The 26,014-nt window shown below is 40.5% G+C and overlaps 1 protein-coding gene across 15 annotated transcripts in view; it reads left to right on the forward strand.

Moving 5' to 3' along the window:
* The window catches only part of DOCK3 (dedicator of cytokinesis 3), a 504,996-nt gene that overhangs the window by 381,198 nt on the left and 97,784 nt on the right, over positions 1-26,014 (forward strand). For 11 of the 15 annotated variants that reach the window (XM_021068831.1, XM_021068838.1, XM_021068839.1 and 8 more), the window contains 5 exons: positions 5,478-5,566; positions 12,558-12,683; positions 16,998-17,015; positions 23,481-23,605; positions 25,844-26,006. In XM_021068831.1, coding sequence (XP_020924490.1) covers positions 5,478-5,566; positions 12,558-12,683; positions 16,998-17,015; positions 23,481-23,605; positions 25,844-26,006 — 521 coding nt within the window. The remainder of the gene's footprint in view (positions 1-5,477; positions 5,567-12,557; positions 12,684-16,997; positions 17,016-23,480; positions 23,606-25,843; positions 26,007-26,014) is intronic. The other 4 variants (XM_021068832.1, XM_021068842.1, XM_021068836.1 and 1 more) reach the window with 1 other exon arrangement.

The raw sequence follows: 26,014 nt of genomic DNA on the forward strand, positions 1-26,014 counted from the left end.
TAGTTTAAATTTGTTGTAAATGAAAAGGCATTTTCTTATGGTACATGAGGAAACATCCAGAATGAATCAGATTGGTTGATTTGTGTCAGGTTGGTCTTAGAGACTGTTCAGCTGGGCCATTTTTAGAAATGTGTCCTTCTCAATGCCTCTCTCTTCTTTTACTGCATGAACCAATTGTCAGCGTGCATAGTTTTCCTATATCTGCAGATTGTTACCTATATTCTAGCTTATTAGGACTTTCAACCAAATAAAAGTCAAAAAAAAGCAAGTCACACCCAAAGAGAAAGAATAATTTTAATATCAAAATATTTTTTGTTTTAATTTTTTATTATTTTATTAAAGTATAGTTGATTTATAGTGTTTTGTGTATCTAGCAAAGCAATTCAGTTATGTATATATATATATCTATTCTTTTTCAGATTCTTTTATCATAGGTTATTACAAGGTATCAAATATACTTCCCTGTGCAATATAATATGTCCTTGTTTTTTATCTATTTTTTATTATGATAGTCTATTTCTGTTAATCCCAAACTCCAGATTTATCCCTCTCCCTCCTTCCCATTTGATAACAATAAGTTTGGTTTCAAAATCTTTGAGCCTATTTCCGTTTTGTAAGTTCTTTCATATCATTTTTTTAAGATTCCACATATAAATGATATCATATGCTATTTGTCTTTGTCTGATTTACTTCACTTATATGATAATCTCTAGGTTCATCCATATTACTACAAATGATATTATTTAGTTCTTTTTTATGGCTGAGTAATATTCCATTATTTATGTACCACATCTTCTTTATCCATTTCTCTGTCAGTGGACATTAAGGTTGCTTCCATGTCTTGGCTATTATAACTAGTGATGCTCTGAATATTGGAAAGGGACTTAAACCCAGCAAAACCCATATTGAGACTTGAACCCATGGTCATTTTATTAAAATCACACACCTGGTCTCAGGACTTACTCAAGGTCTGGTACTTTATGTCTTAAATGTAGAAGGAATTCAGCAGGAGGCAAAGTGATAGGTAAGAAGTATATTTATTGAGAGAAGAGAGATAGAGTATGGGCCATCTCAGAAGATGGGAGCTGCCTGTAAGATACACATTCCATAGAAAGAATATGGTCCACCTCAAAAGGTGAGAGAGTGGCCCTTAAATATGGGGTAGTTGGTTTTTATGGACTGGTAATTTCATAGGCTAGAGTGGAAGGATTATTTTGACTGTTTTGGTGGAGCGGCAGAGATTTCTGAGAATTGGGCCACTGCCCACTTTTTGGCTTCTTATGCTTGGCCTTGGAACTGTCATGGTGCCTGAGGGCATGTCATTTAGTATGCTAATGTGTTATAATGAGTATATAATGAAGTTCAAGGTCTACTGGAAGTCAAATCTTCTGTTACCTTGGACCTAGTTGGTTCTAACCAGTTTTTGGCATATTGTCAATGGTTATGTCATTCTTTAAAAGTTGTGTCCTACCTCCTTCCCTCCTGTTTCAGTGGCAATTAGAAGAAGGTGGACAGAATGGGAATTTTGACTAAGGTCAGCGAGACAAGTACCCTGAAGCCTGGTGCAGGAGTAAGGTTTGCAGCATCACAGTACTCAGCAGCTTCTTTCTGTCTGCTCTCCCAACCTGGCCCTGCTTTTGGAACAAAACAGACCTGTTTAAACTACAGATTGACCTCACTCCCCTCATCTGTAAAATGAACATGATAATACCTGCCTTATAGGATTATGAGAATTAAGTGAAATAAAATATGGGAGAATACCCCCAATCATTACCTACCTATAATAGGCATCCTTCTAAAAATGCCAACTTAAAGGTCTTACAAACAGCCCTTTAAAACTTCTCGAATACTTTCTTGAGTTGCCCACCTTGGGGAAAGATGAGAATAAAACTGGACAAATACCCATGAGAAACACAAGATCAAGAAGATAAGGAATGGAGTTCCCGTCGTGGCGCAGTGGTTAACGAATCCGACTAGGAACCATGAGGTCGCGGGTTCGGTCCCTGCCCTTGCTCAGTGGGTTAGCGATCCGGCGTTGCCGTGAGCTGTGGTATAGGTTGCAGACGCGGCTCGGATCCTGCGTTGCTGTGGCTCTGGCGTAGGCCGGTGGCTACAGCTCCGATTAGACCCCTAGCCTGGGAACCTCCATATGCCGCGGGAGCGGCCCAAGAAATAGCAACAACAACAACAACAACAAAAAAAAAAAAAAAAAAAAAAAAAAGAAGATAAGGAAGTAGTAGGGAAGAGGCAAATGATAAATTGTGCTCTGGTACATGAGTGAATAAGAACAGTATTCCAAATACTCTTTGTTGAGCAGAACCTGCACATCTGCTCTGATACATTGGCATGCATCATATAAAAAACCAAAAAACTCTTTTGGCATCTCTTTTAGACCATATAGAAAACCAAAAACCTCTTATCCCTCTGTGTTAAACCTTGACTAAAAATTTTGTTTCTTTTCCTTTTTTTTTTTTTTTTTTTTTTCCTTTTTAGGGCCACACCCGAGCCATATGGAGGCTTCCAGGCTAGGGGTCGAATCAGAGCCATAACTGCCGGCCTACACCACAGCCATAGTAATGCCAGGTCCCAGCCCTGTCTGCAGCCTACACCATAGCTCATGGCTACACAGGATCCTTAACCCACCGAGCTAGGCCAAGGATCAAACTTGCATCCTCATGTATCCTAGTTAGATTCATTTCCACTGAGCCATGACAGGAACTCCATTGAATAAAAATTTTTGAACATGTAGTTGAAGTACTACTTCATTGCATATGCTGGTTATCTCCTCTGTGGGGAAAATGTACCACAGACATACACAGGCTTCTTTTAGATTATAATCCCTCATGCATTTTATGATTGGGAACAAACTATCAACATTAGTAATCATGCTCTAAATATTAATTTGATTGGATATAACATAATCATGCTTCATTATAATCACAGCGCATTTGGTTAATAAATGCTTACATTTATAATTTTTCCTTATAAAATATCCTAGTGATTGGTTAAAATATGCTAATGATACCATATCTACTTAGGTTCAGCTGATTTGAGTAGCTTCCTTAGTATTCTGGAAAGGGAGATAATTGAAAGGCAGTTGCCATTGGTGTAATCACCATTACATTGGTCCAGAAGAAAAATGATAATGGCTGAACCAAGGCCATGAAGAGGAGAGGTCAGATGTGACAGATTTTGAGATAGCAAAATCTGCAGGATTTGATAACAGCTCGAAGGGTTCTGGTTTAGTGAAATAGTGGGTTCCACTCAGAGAGAGTCTCTGAGAGCAGTCAGGTGGATAGGAAATGATAAGCTCTCTTATGGCCATGCAGGTTAGGAGCTTAGGAGTGAGTCTGGGCTGGAGACACTGCTTTGGGGCTTGGCAGCTTTTGGAGGTGGTTGGAAGCATGGGAGCAGGTGAGAGTGCTGAGAAAGCTTATACGGTAAGAGGGAAGTGGGCTGAGGCAGATCCGTGAAAGCCACTATTATTTAAGACTTGTGCAAAGGGAGCGGATGAGGGACAAGCCATCAGGTGTCTGGCATCTGAACTGTATGTGTTGGGTGGAAGGGTACATGTCAGTGAAGTAATACACATTGTCTCTATTGATAAGGTTGATAAAAACCAGCTCCACTACCAAAGAACAAGTGAGTGTTTTATTGAAGAAATACTGAAATTATACCACCTATTGGAGGGAGGGAGTTAATTGTCAAAACTCGTCTTTTTTTTCTTTTTTTTTTTTTAATTTATGCATAGGGTTTCTGTGTCTGTGTGTGTATTTTATATATATTTGAGGTAATCATCATATTACTTTGATACATTTATATAAGATTGCCAATTAAGCATTGCATCATTATAGTATAATACTATTGTCTGTATTCATTATACTTGTGCATTAGTCAAGACTCTTTTTTGAAGTGGGGAGAGTTTGCTGTTTACGACAACCTCTAGTCAGATTTCTGTTAAAGAAAATAACTACTGATTTTGTAAACCTAGAAAGTGACAGTGGTCTGATAGCAAGATAAGTCTTTGAATCCTCACCAGCTGGGTACTTCTCTGTTACACTGACTGGTTGGAGGAGATGAGACAATGTGCATGTCAGACGGAAGGAGCTGGATGTGCTGCTGCCAGGACTTCTCACTTTTGATTTCCAACCGAGTTGCTAATCACAAGTGATCATTTTAAAGAGCTCTTTCCCCCTTCCTTTCCTTGGAAGGAATTCTCTGAGCAGAAGTTATCCTTACAGCTCTGAACTGTGAGAACCTTGTCTTTGACAATTCTTTGTACCATCTCTGAGTAAGTTAAGCTATTTATACTGACTAAGGAATCCAAAGAGCCACTGATTAAGGATATTAATCTAGTGACCAACATCCTTTACCTCTGAATAGAAACCTGTTGTGATTCACACTGCTAGATGGTACATGGTGTAATTCTTGCTGGAGTTTCCTCTTGAAAGTGGCTTTGCCAAACTGCACACTTTTGAGTAACCATGGAAAGATCCTGTGGGTTTTCCTTTATGCATGGGCTGTTTTCTGAGGTCAGTGGTCCTCCCTATCCCACAAGGGAAGGCAGGGGCCAAGGCTGTGGAGACTCCCGGTATCATATGGAATTTTCAAGAGATGACCTTAATCTAATTTAATTGTTTCATCAAGGTGTCTACATTAGGATGAGGAATTCCTTCCTAGTCTCTGTTCCTAAGCCATACCAAGTATTTGCATAGCTGCAGCTTTCTTGAAATTGTCTTTTAGAGGGGAGGATTCTAAAATATCAGAAATTAACAGAGGTGCAGTGTTGTTCCTCCATTCTCTCTTATCTCTCAGTCCTGAAATCCCTAGGAAAGAAATTTATTCTTACATATTTAGATGCCAGCCTTCTTTACTAAGCTATCCTTCCCCTTGACTACATAGGATTTCACAGTGAACCAAGCCCACTATTCTCCCCAATTTTTCTTCTTATCTTGATCTGGCTGAAATATAGCCACAGGTAAATATCCACATTGCCCTGAGCTTGGCACAGTTTTCCTCTGGGGCCATTATAGTGACAGTTAAATGACAGTATAAAGTCAGTGCAAGGCAAAGACATTTCCAAACACCAGAGCTTATCAAAGAGTTCCTCTATCAGTAACTTTCCTTTAGCACCTATTTATAAATGTGTAAGGGACTTAAAAAAAAAAAAAAAAAAAACTTGGCACATGGGAAAGTGCTATTTAAGAGAATAGTATATTTTGCCACTTAAAATATTTGCAGAGATTCATTTTAGAGTTTCCAACATGAATCTTCTGTATTCCTTACCGGAAAGTGAGCCTTGTCTGATTTAGTAAAATATAAATTTTATCATTTATATTTTAATTTTTAAAATATAAATCACATTTCTTTACGAAAGTGAATTCGAAGTTTCCCTTCAAACTTAGTGTTAACACGTTGAGCATTAGACTAGATGCTTAAAATTCTTGAAAATCGTAATACCTATCCTTCTGTTGCAGGTGCAACAACGAGAGTGAGTGGTCCCAGATTCATGAGAATATCATCCGCAAGTCCAGCGCCAAGTACTCTGCCCCCAGTGCCAGTCACGGTAACTCATTTCTCTGGCTAGAAAACTTTATGTTGCATTTTCAGTTGCTGATCATACATGCCTCACTTGGTTCATGCTGATCAGTGTAAAGTTCAGTTCCCTGTAGACATCTCTTCTGCAGAGATGCAGAAATGCAGAGATGCCCAGGCAGTTTCTGTTTCTTTTTGTGATTATTTGAGACCTTCCTTAATTACTTCTTACCAAAATATACTTTGTGCTTTTTCCATGGTGGATTCCATATGCTTTGATAGGTAACTTGAGTTCCAGTTTGAATCCAGAGTAAACAAAAGTGTTAAATGGTTTGCCACATTGTAAAATCTATGCTTTCCTGAACAAAGATTACACACCCAGGAGTTCTCTTATGGCACAGCAGGTTAAGGATCCCACATCTTCACAGCTGTCATGTGGGTTAGATCCCTGACCTGGGAACTTCCACATGCCACAGGCACAGCCAAAAAAATAATAATATGAGTATACACCCAGACCCCCCCAAAAGACACATTTTCTAATCCCTTCAGTGTTAGCATTACCAAGAAAGCCTGACACTAATGAGAATCAATGATTGGTCTGCCAGGATCAATCATTCTAGAATTAAAATAGAAAATCTTTATTTCAAAGCAGCTTTCATCTTAGCTCAACTTCTTTGCTTTTCCCCTCTTTTTCTTTTGAAACTCTCTTTAATTTCTGTCTAAATCTTGGTGTCAGTCTACTATTAGAATTAATTCTAAACTGAATATTGATTGCTCGGTTAAATTTGAAGCACTATTTAAAAGTCTATGAGACCTGGATAGACATTTTTCCAAAGATGTACAGATAGCCAACAGCCACATGAAAAGATTCTCAGTGCCATTCATCATCAGACAAATGCGAATTAAAACCACAGTGTGATATCACCTCACATCTGTCAGAATGGCTGTCATCAAAAAGGACACAAATAGTGGCGCAGTGGAAAACAAATCTGACTAGGATCCATGAAGACTGAAGGTTCAATCCCTGGCCTCACTCAGTGGGTTGAGGATTCAGCATTACCATGAGCTGTGGTGTAGGTTGCAGACACAGCTTGGATCTTGTATTGCTGTGGCTGTGGCATAGGCCGGCGGCTACAGCTCCAATTTGATCCCTAGCCTGGGAACCTCCGTATGCCTCGGGTGTGGCACTAAAAAGACAAAAAAAAAAAAAAAAAAAAAAAAAAGGGACACAAATAGTAAATGTTGTCAAGGATGTGGCAAAAAATGGAACCTTCATACACTATTGGTGAGAATGTAAATTGTGCAACCACTGTGGATAGCAGTATGGAGGTTTCTCAAAAAACTGCATATAGAACTATCAGCAGTTCTACTCCCAGAAAATGAAAACACTAATTTGAAAAGAAGCAAGGTGGAGCGCCTGCTGTGGCGTAGTAGGTTGATGATCCAGCATGTCTCTGTTTAATCCCCTGCAGTTGGGTTAAGGATCCAACATTGCTGCAGCTGTGGTGTATGTCACAGCTCCAGCTTTGATTTGATCCCTGACCTAAGAACTTCCATATGCTGCAGGTGTGGCCAAAAAAGAAAGAAAAGATGCATGCACCCCCGTGTTTATATTGCCAAGATTTAGAAGCATCCCTCAACAGATGAATGAAGGAAGAAGATGTATATGTATGTACAACACACAATGGAATACTACTCAGCCATAAAAAAGAATGAAATTTTACCATTTGCAACAACATAGATGAACTTGGAGGGTATTATGCTATGTTAAAGAAAGACAGATTCTGTATGATATCACTTATATATGGAATCTAAAAAGTAAAGCTAGTGAATATAACAAAAAAGGAAGATTCACATATAGAGAGAACAAACTTTGGTTGCCAGTGGAGGGAAAGAAGCAGGGAGGGGGAAGATAGGGGTAGGGAATTAAGAGGTACAAATTATTGTGAGCTACAGAATATATTGTACCCCACAGAGAATATAGCCAATATTTTATAATAACTATAAATGGAATATAACCTTTAAAATTGTGAACCATTATGTTGTAACCTAAGACTTATATTGTACATCAACTATACCTCAATAAATATTAACATATATTACATATATAAATATGTAAATATTTATATATTACATATATATACGTATATAATAAATAAAAGTGAAAGCATTTGTATACCCTTGAAGATAGCTATCAAATTTATGTTTCTCTAGATAATGTTTACCTCTAAATTATTTCATAACACCTTTTATATAGCCTTCTTTGTTTTAACTTTCATAGAACTGTTTGTGAATTAAAAGTTTGCCTTAGGGAGTGTCTGTCTGCTGTGGTGCAGCAGGCTAAGGATCCAGCATTGGCTCTGCAGTGGCACAGGTTTAATCTCCAACCTGGCATGGTGGGTTAATGATCCAGCATTGCCACAGCTGTGGTATAGGTCTCAACTGGGGCTGAAATTCCACCCCTGGCCCAGAAACTTCCATATGCCATGGGTGCGGCTAAAAAAAAAAAAAAAAAAAGTTGGCCTTAAATGACAGTATAAAGCCACTGCATGGCATGGAGTTCCCAAAGTTGTTAAGAACTTTTTTTTCTCTATCAAGGTTAGCAGATATTTAACTAAGAGAGTCAGCTCCAAACCAGAGACTACAAAGTTTGAGACCCTCAGCTGGGTCAGTACTTGAATTCTCTAAAATTCACTGTGGTTTAGCATGGGATTCCTTGGGGCCTCTCTCATGGGTTTTTGTTTTGTTTTTCTTTTTTTAAAAATTATAGTTGATTTAAACTGGGCCACTTTGCTCTACGGCAGAAACTGACAGAACATTGTAAATCAACTATAATAAGATTTTTTTAATTATAGTCAATTTAAAAATTGTTTTCCCTTAGGTATATGCCCGAGTGCCAAGGAGCTACATGCAGTGTGGTAGAAGGGGAAGGGAGTCTGTATTCCTCACTAAATCTAGAGTAAACCAAGAGACAAATCTTGCTTTTAAAATATTTAAAAGTTACTAACAATTTGGAAAACTGCTTATACCAATTTTTATACTATTCTTTGCTTTATTTACTTATATGATTTATTAAGAGCTCCCCTTGTCTACAAGTTATTGGGACATGATATGATTAAAATATGGAGAACATTTTTAAAGAGAGGTGGTGGTAATAATACATTAAAAGAAACAACTGAAGAGCAGTTTCTAGCATCACCTCACCAGGTTAAAATGCTGAATTTTGTTTCACTTCACAGAGTGAGCAAGGGACCATGCTGTCTTCAGTGTCTGTGATTTTTGTTGAGAACTCACAGACACTAGCCATTTAAACAGTGTTATAAAAGCAACTCTCCCTCTGTGCTGGGGGCACCATAGACTTCACAGAGCCTCAGTTAGGATGGCCCTAGTGAGAGGAAGTCTTCATGCACTTTTGGGAAAGCCAGGAGGAGAAATAGACTGCTTTTCTTTGAAGTGTGTGTCTGACTGCTTCTTGGCAAGGCTTAACTTGGAAGCTGGTTGAGATCTCGGAAATTGTGTCTTTCAGCTCCCTCATTAAATATAAGAAGAAACTGAAACTCAATGAAATGATTTAGTGGCTGAACAAGGAAGCCCAGGTTTCCATACTCCAGGCCACTGGCCTTTCCACTCTGTTATCAAGCTTCTGAGCATGGGTTTTTCACTGCTGGACTCCAGGGTCTTCGCATCAGAGAATTTCATAGATTGCTCAAGGAGTAGTTCAAGTCTTTATTAGTCTCCTTAATTAAAAATATATTGTTCCCTTGTGGTGCAGCAGATTAAAGATCTGGCATTGTCACTGCAGCACTACTGCCGTGGCACAGGTTCATTCCTGGAAACTTCCACATGCAGTGGACACAGCCAAACAAAAAACAAAAACAAAGATAGATCTTTATTTTAAAAATTAATTTACTCTCAATGAAACAAGAAGACGTCTTACACCATGCACAAAAATAAACTCAAAAAGGCTTAAAGACAGAGTTCCCGTCATGGCGCAGTGGTTAACAAATCTGACTGGGAACCATGAGGTTGTGGGTTCAATCCCTGGCCTTGCTCAGTGGGTTAAGGATCCAGTGTTGCAGTGAGCTGTGGTGTAGGTCGCAGACACAGCTCGGATCCCTCATTGCTGTGGCTGTGGTGTAGGCTGGCAGCTACAGCTCCGATTCGACCCCTAGCCTGGGAACCTCCATATGCCGCGGGTGCAGCCCTGGAAAAGACAAAAATATAATAAAATCAATAATTAAAAACAAAGGCTTAAAGGCTTAAACATAAGACATGACACCATAAAACTTCTAGAAGAGAACATAGGCAAAACATTCTCTGACATAAACCTTACAAATATTTTCTTAGTTCAGCCTCCCGAGGCGGTAGAAATAAAAACGAAAACAAACAAATGGGACTTAAACTCAAAAGCTTTTACTGAGCAAAGAATCCATTAAAAATAATGAAAGACAACCTATGGAATAGGAAAAAGTAGTTGCAAATTATGCAACCAACAAGGTGTCATCTCCAAAATATATAAACAACTCATACAACTCAACAATAAAAAAACAACTCAATTAAAAAATGGGCACAAGACCTAAATAGACATTTCTCCAAAGAAGACATACAGGTAGCCAGTAGGCACGTGAAAAAATGCTCAACATTACTAATTACTAGAGAAATGCAAATCAAAACTGCAGTGAGGTGTCACTTCACACTGGGCAAAATGGCCATCATTAACAAGTCAACAAATAACAAATGCTGGAGAGGGCTTGGGGAAAAGGGAACCCTCCGGCACCATTGGTGGGAATGTAAATTGGTACAACCACTGTGGAAAACAGTATGGCGATTCCTCAGGAAACTAAATATAGAACTACTGTATGATCCAGCAATCCCCCTCCTAGGCATATATCTGGACAAAGCTTTCACTGAAAAAGATAGATGCACCCCATGTTCATTGCAGCACTATTCACAATATCCAAGACATGGAAACACCCTAAATGTCCACTGACAGATGAATGGATTAAGATGTGGTACATGTATGCAATGGAATACTACTAAGCCATAGAAAGAGTGAAATAATGCCATTGGTAGTTTTCTTTCATTCTTTTTTTTTCTTTGATTTCTTTTTTATTTTATGATTTTTATTTATTCCATTTAGTTGATTTATAGTGTTCTGTTAATTTCTACTGTACGGCAAAGTGACCCAGTCATTCATATATATATCTATCTATATATATATATGAATATATATTCTTTTTCTGACATTATCCTCCATAATGTTCCATCACAAGTGACTAGATAGATAGAGTTCCCTGTGCTATACAGCAGGATCTCATTGCTAATCTACTCCAAATGCATTTGTTTGCATTAATTAACCCCAAATTCCCAGTCCATCCCACTCCCTCCCCTTCCACCTTGGCAACCACAATTCTGTTCTCCATGTCCATGAATTTCTTTTTTTGTGGAAAGGTTCATTTGTGCCATATATTAGATTCTTCATGTGCCTTTTCATTTGCTCTCTTGCATAAACCAAAGCCATCTTATTTGTCATGTTTGGAGGTGGAGAGCAGCTACTCAGAATCTGCTTGAGTGGCTCAAAAGCTAGATGTGACTCTCCCAGTACCTTGGGTCTACATCCTCACAGGTTGTCCTCTGCATATCTTAGCTAATTTGGTTACTCAGAAAATAAGATGAAATGCAGTCACTGGGTATTTGAATAAATCCTTGCCAATGCAGAATGATAAGAGTATACCCACTGGGGGTTTTTTTTGTTTTTTTTGTTTGTTTGTTTGTTTTTTTCCTTTGCCCTCCAACCATCATCTCAAATTCTGGAAACTGTCTCATCCTTAGCTATCTGCTCCAAGCTAAACCACCTCCTAATTCAGTGAATTTCTATTTATCCAGAGGATGAGTTTTAATGATAGCTCTGTAAAGATACTGTGGATAAATGAGCTGAGGTTGTAGGAGAGGGGTGAGTACCTCCCAAACTGCTTTCTTCTGCAGAAATCATTGTGGTCTGGGTTCTGGGCCCCAGCCTTTCAGTGTCATAAACTAGTAATTGAGTCCATCAAGTAAATAGGCTATAAAAAATTACCTTAGGGTGGCCAAATCCCAAACACTGATTATCTAACCAGAACATCAACTGAAATACCATATGTCTGTGTGTCAGGGCCCCTTGATCCTGGTATTAATGACACCTGGGACTTCATATGCATAATCCCAGAGTTTCTTGGGGGGATGAGCTTAGCTGAAGCAATGAGATCATCTTGATGTTCTGCCTAGGCTACAGTAGAACTCTATTTCCTCCCCTGACCCAGCAGTGAGGGTACATATTCCTAGTTACGAGAATACTTTGTTCTGCTAGATACAGTATGTGTGACTCTTCTGAGTTCTCTGTTACTTCTTCCCCTCTCCCTTCTCCATTCCCAGACCATTCTTTTTTTTTTTTGCCACACTCATGGCATGGAGAAGTTTCCAGGCCCAGGGATTGCACCCAAGCCACAGCAGTGACAACACTGAATCCTTAACTCACTGAACCACAAAGGAAGTCCTCCCAGACCATTCTTATTCTACACCTCTACTTGTTACTGTCTCCATTCTTGCCTCCACTCTTTAATCACCATAATTATCAAAACACCTTTCCTCATTTCTAGATATTCGTCTTCTGCTCAGCTCCCATGTTTCCAGGTTGACGAGAGTACATCTTGCTGACACTTGCTTTTGTGTCCCAGTCCCAGAGCCTGTAAAGGTGAACCCACTGGAGCTGGCTGGGGGAGAAGAGAAAGGCTTGTTCAAGAAGGAACTGTCTGAGGGAATCATAAGAATTTCTAAACTTGAAAAAAGGAGAAATAAATTACTTGTTGAAAAATTCGTGTGTGTTTTTTTTTCCCCAGTTCTGAAGAAAGAACATATACTTAACATAATAGTAGGCATCCAACTCTTGGAGGACATCAAAAATGGAATTTTCTTATACAACCTAACTATTCAAATTAGCATATAATCTTTTTAGCCTTTCTAAATAAATGCTTTTGTGTTTGCAGGTCTTATCATTTCTCTGCAGCTTCTTCGTGGAGACATGGAACATATTAGGAGAGAAAATCCCATGATATTTAGTAGGGGATTGGCAATTACAAGAAAATTGGGATTTCCTGATGTCATCATGCCAGGTAGGCAAAATTTCAGGGCCTGGGGTGGGAGAAGGATTAGGAGGATGGAGTCCAGTGTTCTTGTGAGCAGATGGTGAACTATGCTGTGGAGGAGCCCTGAAGCCCTTAAAAGACTCTGCAGCCAAAGTCACGTTGCTGACTTCAGTCTGCAGCCAGTGGCTCCTTTGGTTCTTAACTGGCATTTGTTTTTTTCCAGAAGCTCCCACATACATTCTCCAGTGCAATGCAACCATCTAGCTGATGAGCTTTTTTGGTCTGATTCCTGACTGGAGGGCAGGAATCACCATAGAACTCATGATAGGGTTGCCTTTTTACGCTCTTCTCTTCCATTACATTTCTTAGAAGAGAATCCCATCATAAGAATGTCCTCTTTAAGGAAAATAGTGGCAGTAGTATCAGTGAATCCCAATTAACATAGAAATAGCAGATATATTTGTATCAGAAAAAATGAGTCATAATGAAAATAACATAATGGGTCAGGAAAATGGTATAAATTAGGCACTATGAATGGTACTACTTGGCCATTTTCTCAGGAATTGTCTAACCCCCTTCATCTATGTCCCCTGGCCTGATGAAGAGCCAGGGAAGAAAGTGGGAATGCATTGACCCTCAAGTGTGGTTCCAGCAGCTCAGTCTCAAGTTCATGCTTCCCAGTAAGGTGGATACAGGCAGAGCTGGAGAAGCAGACCATCAAAGCCAAGGACACTGTAGGAAGTGAGGGAAGGGTAGAGGCATGGATCTTATGGATGGAGGTGGTCTGATAACAAGAGATGAGAACAAGAAAAGGGAAAGTAAAGCAAGCAAATAGCTGGTTGTCTGGATGAATTATAGGAGAAGTGAGTTTACCTTTGTTTAAAAGAGACAAGACAGGCTAGATTGAACCACTCTAAATATCACCTATTTTGGGGGGACTCTAAAAATTGTCTTGTTGGAATTATTTTCCAGCACATACCCAGTGGAGAGTGTGGCCTGATCATAGAGAAGGACCGTGTGATGGATTCCAGCTGGCTTCCAGCTTTTCCCACATTATGGCCAGACTTGTTTTCTGTCACCTTTATTCTCTCCCCATAGACTTTGTGAATGCAGAGTAAGCCATTATGAACAGCCTTTGTCTCTTGCTCATGTGCACAGAAGGGTCTTTTGGATGGGAATCACAGGCAATTCAGTCGATTCCATATTTATCTGTAAATGCAGAGACTTCATGCTTATGAAGGGTCCCCACCTGGCTGTTGTGAAGGTGATGTCCTCCACGGGACATTTCTCCCATCCCATCCCGACAATGTTCCTCAGCCCTCTGTGACCCTGGAAATCATGAAAAGAAGAGCCCAGGCGTAGTCCCTGACCTCTTGGCAGTATATCTTTGAAGAAAGAATTGGTGTTTACTAAAATGGATATGTTGATCTTTTAAAATTTAGATATCCAGGCTCATGTGGAGTTATGTATTCTAAAAGATGGACTTAAAATCCTTCCTTTTAAGAACTTGTTTTGTCTAAGATTTGGACACTTCCTTCCTATTAGTCTTCACACAGAGAATCAAAAAAAAAAAAAAAGTGAGCAGAGACTAGAAATGAGCAAGCTTAAGTCAAAAAGGATTGTTGGGGGGTTTTTGGTTTTTTATTTGTTTGTTTGTTTGTTTTGCTTTTTAGGGCCACACCCACAGCATATGGAAGTTCCTGGGCTAGGGATAGAATCAGAGCTACAGCTGCTAGCCTATAACACAGCCATAGCAACACCAGATCCAAGCCACATCTGTGACCTACACCACAGTTCATGGCAACGCTGGATCATTAATCCACTGAGTGAGGCCAGTATCCTCATGGATACTAGTCGGATTCATTTCCGCTGAGCCACAAGGGGAACTCCAAAAAGTTTTAAGTAAACTTTAATTTCAAGGGTTACAGTGTCCAGACCTCATCTATGGAAAGAGATCTTTTTGTGGCATACTCTACATCTCTTAGTATCGTTGGCACACAGGTTTATAAAGGACTTCTTTCTGGGTATGTTAGATATGACTGCGGAAATAAGTAGTATCAGGCATTGATAAGGCAAGCTGAGGTCAAGGAGGGTTTCCCTCCCTTAGACAGGTAAGGGTTGTCATGTGATTTGCCCCGCAAGGCAGAAAGATGGACACTCCTGGCATGTCCAGGCTGGTGCTGTAAGTGTGCTGCTCGGTGGGTTGCAGTACTTGAAGTACTGAGTGCTAGAGCTGAAAGTAAAGATTGATTCATGGGCAGGAAGCAGTCCTTTATGCATCTGTCCCCTCGTTTACCCTTCCTCCTGCTGAGGAAAGAATTTCTTGGCACAGAAAAAAATAGGGGGCACAGGTTTTTGCCACTCTCAGGACTATGTGCTAACAACTGACAGCCTCCTTAACCCTCCCCAAGATATTATCAGAGTAGGTTTGCCATCCTTTGGCAAGGTGATAGGGCTGGCCCTACAATTCCTGCTAGAGCATCAGGAAAAGTGTGCAACAGTGTTTTAAATTGTGGTCAACTTATCCATGTCTGTTGCAAGAAGTCCTTCAGTGAGGTCACCCCTCCACCTGCAGCTGGTCCACTCTTCAGCTGTGGGAATATTGTGCCTGGGCTGCAGCAGTCCCTCAGCCCACATGGTCCTGGTGTGACCAAGTTACAACAAGTTGCAGCTTCTTGACACATGAACATATGGGAAATGAGCAAGGAAATAAATTATGTCAGTAACTGTGACCATTTCAACTCTTTAAGTCCGAGAAATTAGAGTAAATGGAAAAATTAGGGTGATTCTTATTTTAAAACTACCACTCTTTGGCAGAAACCACTAGACATTCATTTGGAGAGGTCCTTTTTTGTCAGATGGCCCAGAAAAGTGCTTGTCAATGCATATTGAAAAAGCATACAGCTCAGAGTTACAGAGTTCAGACAGGTTCTAACCACACCAGTACCTGACATAGCCTTTTTTAAAGTCATTGCTTTCCATGAGTGTGCACATATACACCATGTGCTGCCATGGAACAGGAGATGTCCAACTCTTTGCCACAGCTGAGGCCCTACCTACACAACCATCCAGCTGTGTTTATGACCTGTGGTAGTGAGCAAGAGGCAAGACTGCCATTGCTGGTGTTCTGGGAGGTCCCAGAGAAGGCACATCAATCCAGGAAATGCCATCTGAAATTATAGAATAAGTAAATATGGGAATTTAAGCTTAATTTTGAAACTGAGCACTTTACAGCTTTCTATTGTTTTAGCACCATATCTCTCTGGGTACGTCCTTCTTCCCTCCAAACTCATTTTAGTTCAGTGCAGAAGCTAATAACCCTTAGCATACTTTTACTCATTTCTTAGATTTTTTTTTTTAAGAAAATGGACAGAGAGCCTGGAGCAAGACAGTTGTTTCAGGTAAACAAGTTGAAGTTAACATTATTTTCTGTAACTCACTTTGTCAGCATTAGCCAAAATAAAAATTTAAAGAAAACTCAGCCAAAAGCCTGTAAACTGAAAGAAATGATCTAAAACCTCTTGCTCAAGCACAGGCTGTACTTTTCTCCAGACCACACCTTAGCCAGCAAAGATAATGCTACCACTTCTGTGTAGGTACCCAATTCTTAGCTTTCCTGGAAAGTCTGTTCCCTGAAGTCAGTAGAAATACAGAGCTCTGTCATGGCCCTGTCAGAAATAAACATTTTAACTTGTTTTCTAAGACTTGAATTTTTAAGATTATAATTTACTGTGGGCAACATGAGCCAAGTTTCATATTAGTTAAATGAGCTTCTGTCCTATTACAAGAAATCTGCCCTTTGATTTAGTAGCTTCTAACTGATGGCTAAGTTTTTCCTAAAGCAGTAGTTCTCTAACTTTAGTATGTATCAGAATCACCTGCAGGGCTTAGAAAAAAAGATTGTTAACCCACCCCAAGAGAATGCAGTAGGTTGGGGGTAGGACCCAAGAATTTGTATTCCTCACAGGCTCTTAAGTGATGATGATACTTTTGGTTTAGGATCCCCTTTGAGAACTAAGTCCTAGAGAGTACTCTGCTTTAGGGATGCTTTGTCCCTCCCTGAGTCATACCTGACACAAGCTCCTCTTAGGTTCCTCTCTAGGTTGCCCTGACTTGACCCTTAGAAGACAGCTATGCAGGCATGGCATTTCTCTAGGGGGCCCCTGAGTCTTGTCCTTGTGCTCAAAAATACACTCTGTCCTTTGCTTTGACCCCTGATAAAAAGTGCATGCTTCATCACTGACCTGCAAGTGATGTTTTTTCTCTTTTCCTGTTTGTCTTAATTGTTCTTGTTTTTCTCTGTGCTGTCCCCTCATTCTCGCCCCTTTCTTTCTGGTGCAGAGATGAAGATAGTTGGGTGTAAGTTCTTGCTTTTGTGTATCCTGTTTGCTTTTGCCTGCTTTATTTCCATCCTCATTTGTTTCATGGAATGTTGCAATACTGGGGTGGGGTGTCATGTACATTATTAATCCTTCATCAGCCTCACCTTTTGGAATAACTGACAAGACATTAGAGAATCTACCAGCCCAGCCTTGAGACGGTGTATTACTTTGGGTATTCATTAAGATCAGAGAAAACTAAGAACATGTCAGAATGTTTAGAAAACCTTAAAAAGCCCTATGTGAATACATACAGGAAAGGATTTTTATGAGACAGATCAGCTACTCCCATTCAAAAGAAAATGAGTAGTGTTTATCCCAAGCTACAAAGAATCAGAAAGGCAGAAAGCTTCTCTTTGCAGTTCTCTGGACACATCTCTTTGCCCTACAAAGGGCAAACACAGAGATATGACCTTTAAAAGAGAGCTCTCCTCAAGAGAGTGATAAAAGTATTTACCACAATTCATAGGAGTGTGGTCAATCTGAGTGTCAGATGAAGCCATGGCGGTATCTCTAAAGGATGGTCTAGGAATAATCACATCTGGTCCCCACAGTGAGTTGGAAGATCATCACATCCATGATCCAAAAAAGGAATAACCATATACAGTGATCTCACACTATGCCCATTCCTGTCATCCTGTTGGAGCAGAGATCACTGACTTTGTAGCACTAGAAACCAGTAGAAGTGTGACACTGAAGACATGGTTAGAAAAATAAAGAACCTGTCTTTCCTGGGTACTCTAAAGAAATCCTCCCAAGAGCCTTTTCTCAGTCTCTTCTTCAGAATAAGAACTACCACAACATAAAACATTGGTCATGTGTCTGAAACTGCCTGTATTGAATGGCAGTTAATAGCTCCTTATCTCCAGGAATGCTGTCAGGAGACTCCCATTCTGCCAAGAGATAGAATTGGCACCATCCCAAGCAGGCTGCTGTGTCTGCTGGGAGAAAGTTAGGTCTAGTTTTATATGGTCTTAAGGGAAAGAAAGCACTATCCACAGAAGCTCTTCCTAATCCTATCTAGAATTAGAAAAGATCTAAATAATATAGTATTTAATACTATTATCCTTGAACCCAGAACCTCCTCGTACGTGGTGTAATTTATAAGAAGGAACATGAATATAATAAAGAATCCAAGTAAGACTTAGTGCCCAAATCTATGTAGGCTGTCCTAGTCCATTTCTTCTGGGATAGCATTCCACACAGGCTGGAACTATGTGGCCCCAAAACTCCAGGTAAAAATGGAGTGTCTGGTAAGAGATTCTCTTGCTTATAGGTGCCTGAGCTGGACCTAAGAGATTCTGACACTGCTCTCAGAAGAGACCTGCAAACATGTGAGCTGTTTCTCCAAAGTCATACTAGAATGCAGGTCTTCCAAGGACCAGACCTGGCTACTGAGGCATGCACATCTCACACCACTGGATGCAGCTATGTCATAGTGCTCCCCAGCCCCTAAAATGACTGGTAGCTGAAAAGCACTGTTTCCTTCTAAGACATTTCATTCCCTTAGGACCCTGAAATGTTTCAGGCCAATTCCTGATATAATAAGATGGCCTCAGGTTCATTACCTTGCTCTTTCCCAGTAGCCATTTGTTGTAGACACATAGAAATCTTGATTTTTGATGTGTAGTAGCATTGCGGTGATCCTGTTCTTGACCTTTGAACATTCCAATCCATGTATAAGCAAACTAGAGCCCACAGACCAAATCCAACCAGCAGCCTGTTTCTTTTTTTTTTTTTTTTTTTACTACCTGCCAGCTAAGAATAGTTTTTACATTTTAAAAAGGTTGTGAGGAGTTCTCACCATGGCACAGTAGGTTAAGAATCTGACTGCAGGAGTTCCCTTTGTGGCTCAGTGGTTAACGAATCCAACTAGGAACCATGAGGTTGTGAGTTTGATACCTGGCCTCACTCAGTGGGTTAAGGATCTGGCGTTGCCATGAGCTGTGGTGTAGGTTGCAGTTGTGGCTTGGATCTGGCATTGCTGTGGCTCTGGCGTAGGCCAGCGGCTACAGCTCCGATTAGACCCCTAGCCTGGGAACCTCTGTGTGTCGCGGGTGCAGCCCTAGAAAAGACAAAAAGACAAAAAAAAAAAAAAAAAAAGAAGAAGAAGAATCTGACTGCAACAGCTCAGGGTTGCTGCAGAAGCACAGGTTTGATCCCTAGCCCAGCACAGTGGGTTAAAATGATCCAGCATTGACACAACTGCAAAGGAGGTTACAACTGTGGCTCAAATTCAATTCTGGCCCAGGAATTTTTGTATGCCATGGGTGTGGCTGTAAAATGAAAAAAAAAAAAAAAAAAAAAAGTTGTGAAAACAAAGAACATGTGACAGAAACCTATGTGTCCCACAGAGCCTAAAATACTTACTATCTGGCCTCTTACAGAAAAAATTTGCCAACCTTTGCCTACTCTTAAGTCCCTAGTTCTCTGACATGCAGCCATACCTACAGCTATCACTGGCTGCTGTGTTAAATTGTAAAAAGGACAAAGATTATTTACTCTGAAGTTCTCTTGTAAGAACAACCTCATTCATTCATCTTTCCATTCAGGAACCTCTGTTGCACATCAGCCAAGCACCAAACATTCAGAGATGTAAGGCTCTACCAACCTTAGGAAGCAGAGGATACTTAACCAAGTACACAAACCTCACCCAAGACCCACTGGGACCTCAAGGGATGAATGTTAGAAATCCAGTTTTAATAAGCTTCCTATGTGATTTAAATAGAGCCTATATATATGTGTGTGTGTGTGTGTGTGTTTACATATATACAGTATTACATATTATCTATTACATATAGTAGATATATAATTATATATATATATACAGGCAGCCAGGCAGTGGTCTAAAAACTAACCACAACAATCACTGTTCATGCCTTCCCTTTTCTATCCTACTGTAACGTGCCTATGCTCATCCCTGTCCTAGTAGTATTTCCTGGCAGTTGGTGCTAAAGTTTACATGAGTCTCCTGGTGACAGTACCTTAACCCAAAGGCATGATTCCACTTGTAGACTCTGTGAACGTGTAACATAAAATAAGGATAGCTAAAGAGCAGGGACCCTGGCAGGCTCTCTGTAAGGCAGGCCTGGATCACTGGGTCCTAGAGCTTTTCACATTTGTTTCTTCTGGTTCCATGAGAATTAGCAGAGGACTCAGTTTAAATGATCCCCCAGAGAATTACTGACAAGAAGGCCCAGCAATATTAACTATTGCAAAGTGCTGTTCTCAAAATTGAAGACATAATTTGTAAAATTGCAACCCATAAGGCAGCCTAATACTGCTTCTGACTGAGAACAGCCCTGGTCTAGGCAGGTCTTTTCTCTAAATAAAGAGCAGCTGAACAAGAAAAAAATGAACAAAACCAAAACAAACAAAAAAGAAGCTGTTCAGTCTTTAACTTAAAGGATACAATTGTTTGTATTAATAAATTTTCTTAGCTAGTTGATCACCAAAGGCATTCTGTTTAAATAGAAAAAATTTAAAGAGTGAAAGCTGTAGGAATATCTACATCGGTCCTTCTGCTTGAAACTGACATTTTGGTTTAAAATGCCCTGAAGGAGCTGCCCAGAAACTATGACTTCTTTCTATAAAACCAAAACAGACCAAATTCTGTCATTATCAATCTCCAAGACAATGCCCCATCTTGTATTAGTGTTTTATATCATATATTGCTAGAAAAAGTTTGAAATGTTTTGTTTAAGGACATACTTAATATAATATGGTTAACTCTGTGTGTGTGTGTGTGTGTGTGTGTGTGTGTGTGTGGCTGCACCTACAGCATATGGAAGTTCCCGGGCCAAGGATTGAATCTAAGTCACAACTGTGACCTACTCTGCAGCTGCAGCAACACAAGATCCTTTAACCCACTGCGCCTAGCCAGGGATCAAACCTAAACCTCCACAGTGACCTGAGCCATACAGCTAGATTCTTAACCCATTGCGCCACAGCAGGAACTCCTAATATGGTTAACTTTTGTATAGAGTCACAGAAACTTCAAAAATGTTTGTACAAGCTAGAATACTATTGCTGGTAGCCAATAGCTACTTTTAAAAGTAATGTGGGTTATCTTGAGAATAACTTTCAGAGAATGCTGGGGTTTTTTTTGGGGGGGTTGTCTTTTTTTTTCTAGGGCCATACCCTCGGTATATGGAAATTCCCAGGCTAGGGGTCCAATTGGAGCTGTAGCTGCCAGCCTATAGCACAGCCACAGCAATGCCAGATCCAAGCTGCGTCTGCAACCTACACCGCAGCTCACAGCAACGCTGGTTCCTTAACCCACTGAGCAAGGCCAGGGATCGAACCCACAACCTCATGGCTCCTAGTCAGATTCGTTAACCACTGAGCCACAACGGAAACTCCAAAATGCTGGTTTCAACTACAGAAATTTTAAACTAAACATCAGTTCTTTAGACGGTAAAATCAGAGAATCTCTAGACTATTCACCTTATGCCAAATCATTCTAGAAATTGAATAAATTCCCTAGAAAAGCTAATGTGTAACTAAAAGGCTTTTATCGGAAGAAAGCTCTGATATGTCTGTTTCAGTGGTTAAAAATTCAAGATATAACCAACTCTGTATTCCAGTATAATGGCAAATGACCCACAGTAAAGTTCCCAGTTATTTTTGTATTTTATTGTCAGGGTTGATTTCATTCAGCCTCTGTCCTGACAGTAGCAAACTGATGGATTTGAGTTTTCCTTCTCCTTCTGCCAGCCTTCCCCACCCTACCTGCATGCCTGAGTGCTATTTTAATGACATGTTAGGAGGGCCCAAACAGGGATGTCAGGAAGAGGCAGATTAAAGTTCCAAGCTCATCAAAATTCAAAATAGAGACTCTAGACTCTACTCAACCCAGGAGGAAAGTCTGTGTGGACTGCAAGGATGGATACCCTGAAGTCTGTCCCTCCCACCCTGCAATTGCATTTGTGTGTGATTTTCAGAACACATTTTCCTCTTCCCATCATGGTAGCCTCAGGTCTATTTGGGGAAATTGCTTTCACACCTTAGAGAAAGTTCTCTGCACTGTCAGAGAATAATTAATTGCTTCTCATGGACTGCTCTTTCTCAGTTGGGCCAAAGTATTTTGAGACTATTATGTGACCAAATAAACATGATTGCACTCCTAGGGTAGGAAGGCAACCTGAAAAATAGAAGGTCTGGTCATGAAGACCCGAAAAGCCAGTCTTGATTTTTCTCTTTCATGTGTAAGAGACACTTAGACACTTCCACAATTAGAGAGGTAAACAGTGCAGATAAGAGGCCATCATCATGTGTCTAACCAAACCAGAAAGCTGCCTTGCTAACCAAGAACAAAACCTCTTGGTGTCATTGTGAGCCTAAGTGATGAACAGATTTAGATGCACCAGTTTTTCTAAAAACTGAAGCAGAAAGAATTTCTGGCTTCTGGATTGGCTTGCTTTGCAATTTAATTGTTCCACTAACTTTCGATTGGTTTCTTCAGGCTGCTAACACATCTTCACTTTGGCCTTACCTGTTTTCGTTGTCCTTTTCTTCCTTTGAAGATTTTCTTTCCCACAGGCTTCACTATTTTTTTCTTGAAATTCAAAAGCCCTTCTTTAGAACGTGTAAATAAAATTGGTCATTTTATAGATTTAGAAGCTTAGAGCAGCCTAAATAGACTCTTTTTATACCTGAATAGACCATTCCATCCCCCCTAAAAAGGGCAGTTAAGACTTGGGTCATTGCAGTTTGAGCTACTCCTGCCTAGTCTCAAGCAGCAGATATGGGCTATGTGGGCTGGAGTCAAAGCCCAGGGAAGCAGCAGGAGCACAATAGATTGTTGCTCCAGTGCTTTAGCACCTGTGCTTCTGGAGGATCATCTGTTCCCAGAGCACTTACAACAAAAAGAAAACCTGACAGTCCACTGACCTCTGCCTGGCTCTCCAGCAGGGAATGGGATTTGGAGGTAAGCCTCCAGAAGGAAGAGGTAGTATATCCTCTAGTCAGACTCAGAAAGGTTGAGGGTTACAAAAAAAAAGAAAAAAAAAATCTAGAAAAGAAAAAAAAATGACTAGGTTTTTTTTTTAGAGAAAGGAGGAAGGATTAGTATTTAAGACATAGACGTGATTGAAGTAATTGTTATTCCTGTTGATTCTAAAATCTTTCCTCTTTGGAAGGCTTAGATTGCAGCTATTCTTCTGGAGGGGAGAGAGACTGAGCAGTCACCTGGAGTCTGCCTTTTCCCACCCTAGACAAGCTGTGGTAAACAGCTTTAGTATTTAGAATTAGAGAGCACCTGACTAACCCAACCTAAGTGCAGCTGTACTTATACTGGTGGAGTGTCCACTGTTATTAACCAAGCTTGGAATGCCCTGAGCACCCAGCTGAACCCTGGAAGATTCAAATGCTACCCTTGTCCTCCATGCAAATGGGGCAGAGTGGCCTCTGCAGTCATGAGGACATGACATTTCTTTCCACACAGGTGATATCCGCAATGACCTGTACCTAACCCTGGAGAAGGGGGATTTCGAGAGAGGAGGAAAGAGTGTACAGAAGAATATTGAAGTGACCATGTATGTGCTTTATGCAGATGGAGAAATCTTAAAGGTAAGACATGCCAGTCAATTTGAAATGGAGGCTAATCCTGTACTAATTTTAGCGCTTCCATAGACTTTGTCCAGAGACCTATTCTTCTCAGGAAGAACTAAACTCAAATCACCCCATATGCATTCTTCTCTGCCTTAGTCTTTCTTCAAGGAAGCCTTACAAGGTGCTCTGATAATGACTTCCAGTTTCATGTAGCCTTTTTCGAAATTCTTCCTAGTGTCTGACCTGAATCCTTCCTGCTCCAATTTAGATATACTCCCTCTAGTTCTGTCCTACATGTTACTTTTTCAGCCAGCTATCTACCGTTAAGCTGCCTACTTTTGATAAATGTTACTAGATCCCACTCTTTTTGTTCCTTGAGCTAATACAGAAAATGATATTTGCTCATGAGTAAAGGGTAGGACTTAGGTACTCATCTGCTAATACCAAGTTATGTGACAAGGAGCAGCACACTGGGGTCCTAAAAGATGATTTACAGCCAATGCAGGACAAGGATCTTCTGTCCCTCTTCATTAAAAAAAAAAAAAACCTGGGAGTTCCTTTTGTGGCTCAGCAGGTTAAAACCTTACATAGTCTCAAGGATGCAGATTTGATCCCTGGCCTCACTTAGTGGGTTAAGGAACTGGTGTTGCCACAAGCTGTGGCATGGGTCCAGGCCGCAGCTTCAGTTCGACTCCTAGCCTGGAAACTTCCACATGCCTCAGGTGTGGCCCTAAAATAAGTAAATAAATAAATACATAAATAAAAAGTAAAAAGAAGACCCAGGAGAGTTCCCTTTGTGTTGTCCAACTAGAATCCATGAGGATGCGGGTTCAATCCCTGGTCTCTTTCAGTGGGTTGGGGACCTGGTGTTGCTGTGAGCTGCGGTATAGGTCACAAGCACAGCTCAGATCTTGCGTTGCTGTGGCTGTAGTGTAGGCCAGCAGCTGTAGCTCCGATTCAACCTCTAGCCTGGGAACCTCCATATGCCATGGGTGCAGACCTAAAAGAAAAAAGAAGACCCAGAGTGCTGTTTTTCTAATGTCATTATGTCAGTTATTCCCTGAATCATGTCATGGTGAAGTCTTTGGCACATAAAACGGCATCATTTGCATGTCAGTTGGTAGAAGGCAAATCAGTCTTTTACAAACCTTGCTTCTCTGTGTTGTCAACAGCTTTCTGAGGTAGGTAGAACAAGAATGATCATCCACATTTTGCAGAAGGAAAAAGGTAAAATGAGTCAAAACCATCTCCCAAAGCTAGAAATAAATGGAGGGTAATGTTGAAATGGTGGTATAAACAAAGATTTGTGTGAGTTCCTGTTGTGACACAGCAGTAACATTCCCTACTAGTATCCATAAGGATGTGAGTTTGATCCCTGGCGTCATTCAGCGGGTTGAGGATCCGGTATTGCCACGAGCCGTGGTATGGGTTGCAGACATGGCTCAGTTCTGGCGTTTGGGCGTGTAGGCTGGCAGCTGCAGTTCCATTTCGACTCCTAGCCTGGGAACTTCCATATGTCTCATGTGCGGCCCTAAAAAGACAAAGGAAAAACGAAAAACAAATCCAGCTCAAGGACTAAAGCATGTTTGTTGTTTGCATGAATAATGCTGAGGTCAGAAGAGCTGTTAGCTGTTCGTACCACCCTGGGTGGACAGGGAGCTGCTCCTGATTGTATGGCTCACAGATTCCTGTCCTCCAGAAAAGGGGCATGGGACTACATCTTCAGAGCAATATTTGCAAACTAGGATCTAGTTAGGTTTGGTATACCTTGTTTATATCCAAGGACAGTCAGCCAACTTAAAATGCCATTGCAACGTAGGGCTGAAGATTAGAAAACAAGCTCACTCCACTTTATCATTGAATAGTTTTTCTCATCTGGAAATTGCCAGTCTGATTGACTTCTCCTATAAGCTCATTTTTTCCTTTCCCAATGAAGATGCAGAACCTCCCTTAGTGATTCAGGTAGCTTCCTGAGTCAACTTGATTCACTGAGCTTCCCTTCAAGTTTATTGAGCAATATACGTGGTACTTCTGCCCCAAGGAAAACAGGGAGCATTGTGATTGCTGATTCCTTATACCATCTACACAGTTGTTTCCAAAAGTATTGAATTGAAGTCAAGTGAATTTTCTCATCTTATAGATTTGGCATGGTGGGAAACTGAGACCTGCACCAAGAAGAAAATGAAGTGTCCTAGTGACAGAAATCCAAGGGATCCTTCCAGGAAGATGGCATCTCATTTTGCTTCTCTCTTCCAGGATTGCATCAGCTTGGGCTCAGGAGAGCCTAATAGGAGTTCCTACCACTCCTTTGTCCTCTACCATAGTAATAGTCCTCGCTGGGGAGAAATTATCAAATTGCCCATCCCCATTGACCGGTTCCGGGGCTCCCACCTGCGCTTCGAGTTCAGACACTGTTCCAGTGAGTGA

Source organism: Sus scrofa, chromosome 13 (assembly GCF_000003025.6).
Source record: "Sus scrofa isolate TJ Tabasco breed Duroc chromosome 13, Sscrofa11.1, whole genome shotgun sequence".
NCBI classification, from domain to species: Eukaryota; Metazoa; Chordata; class Mammalia; order Artiodactyla; family Suidae; genus Sus; species Sus scrofa.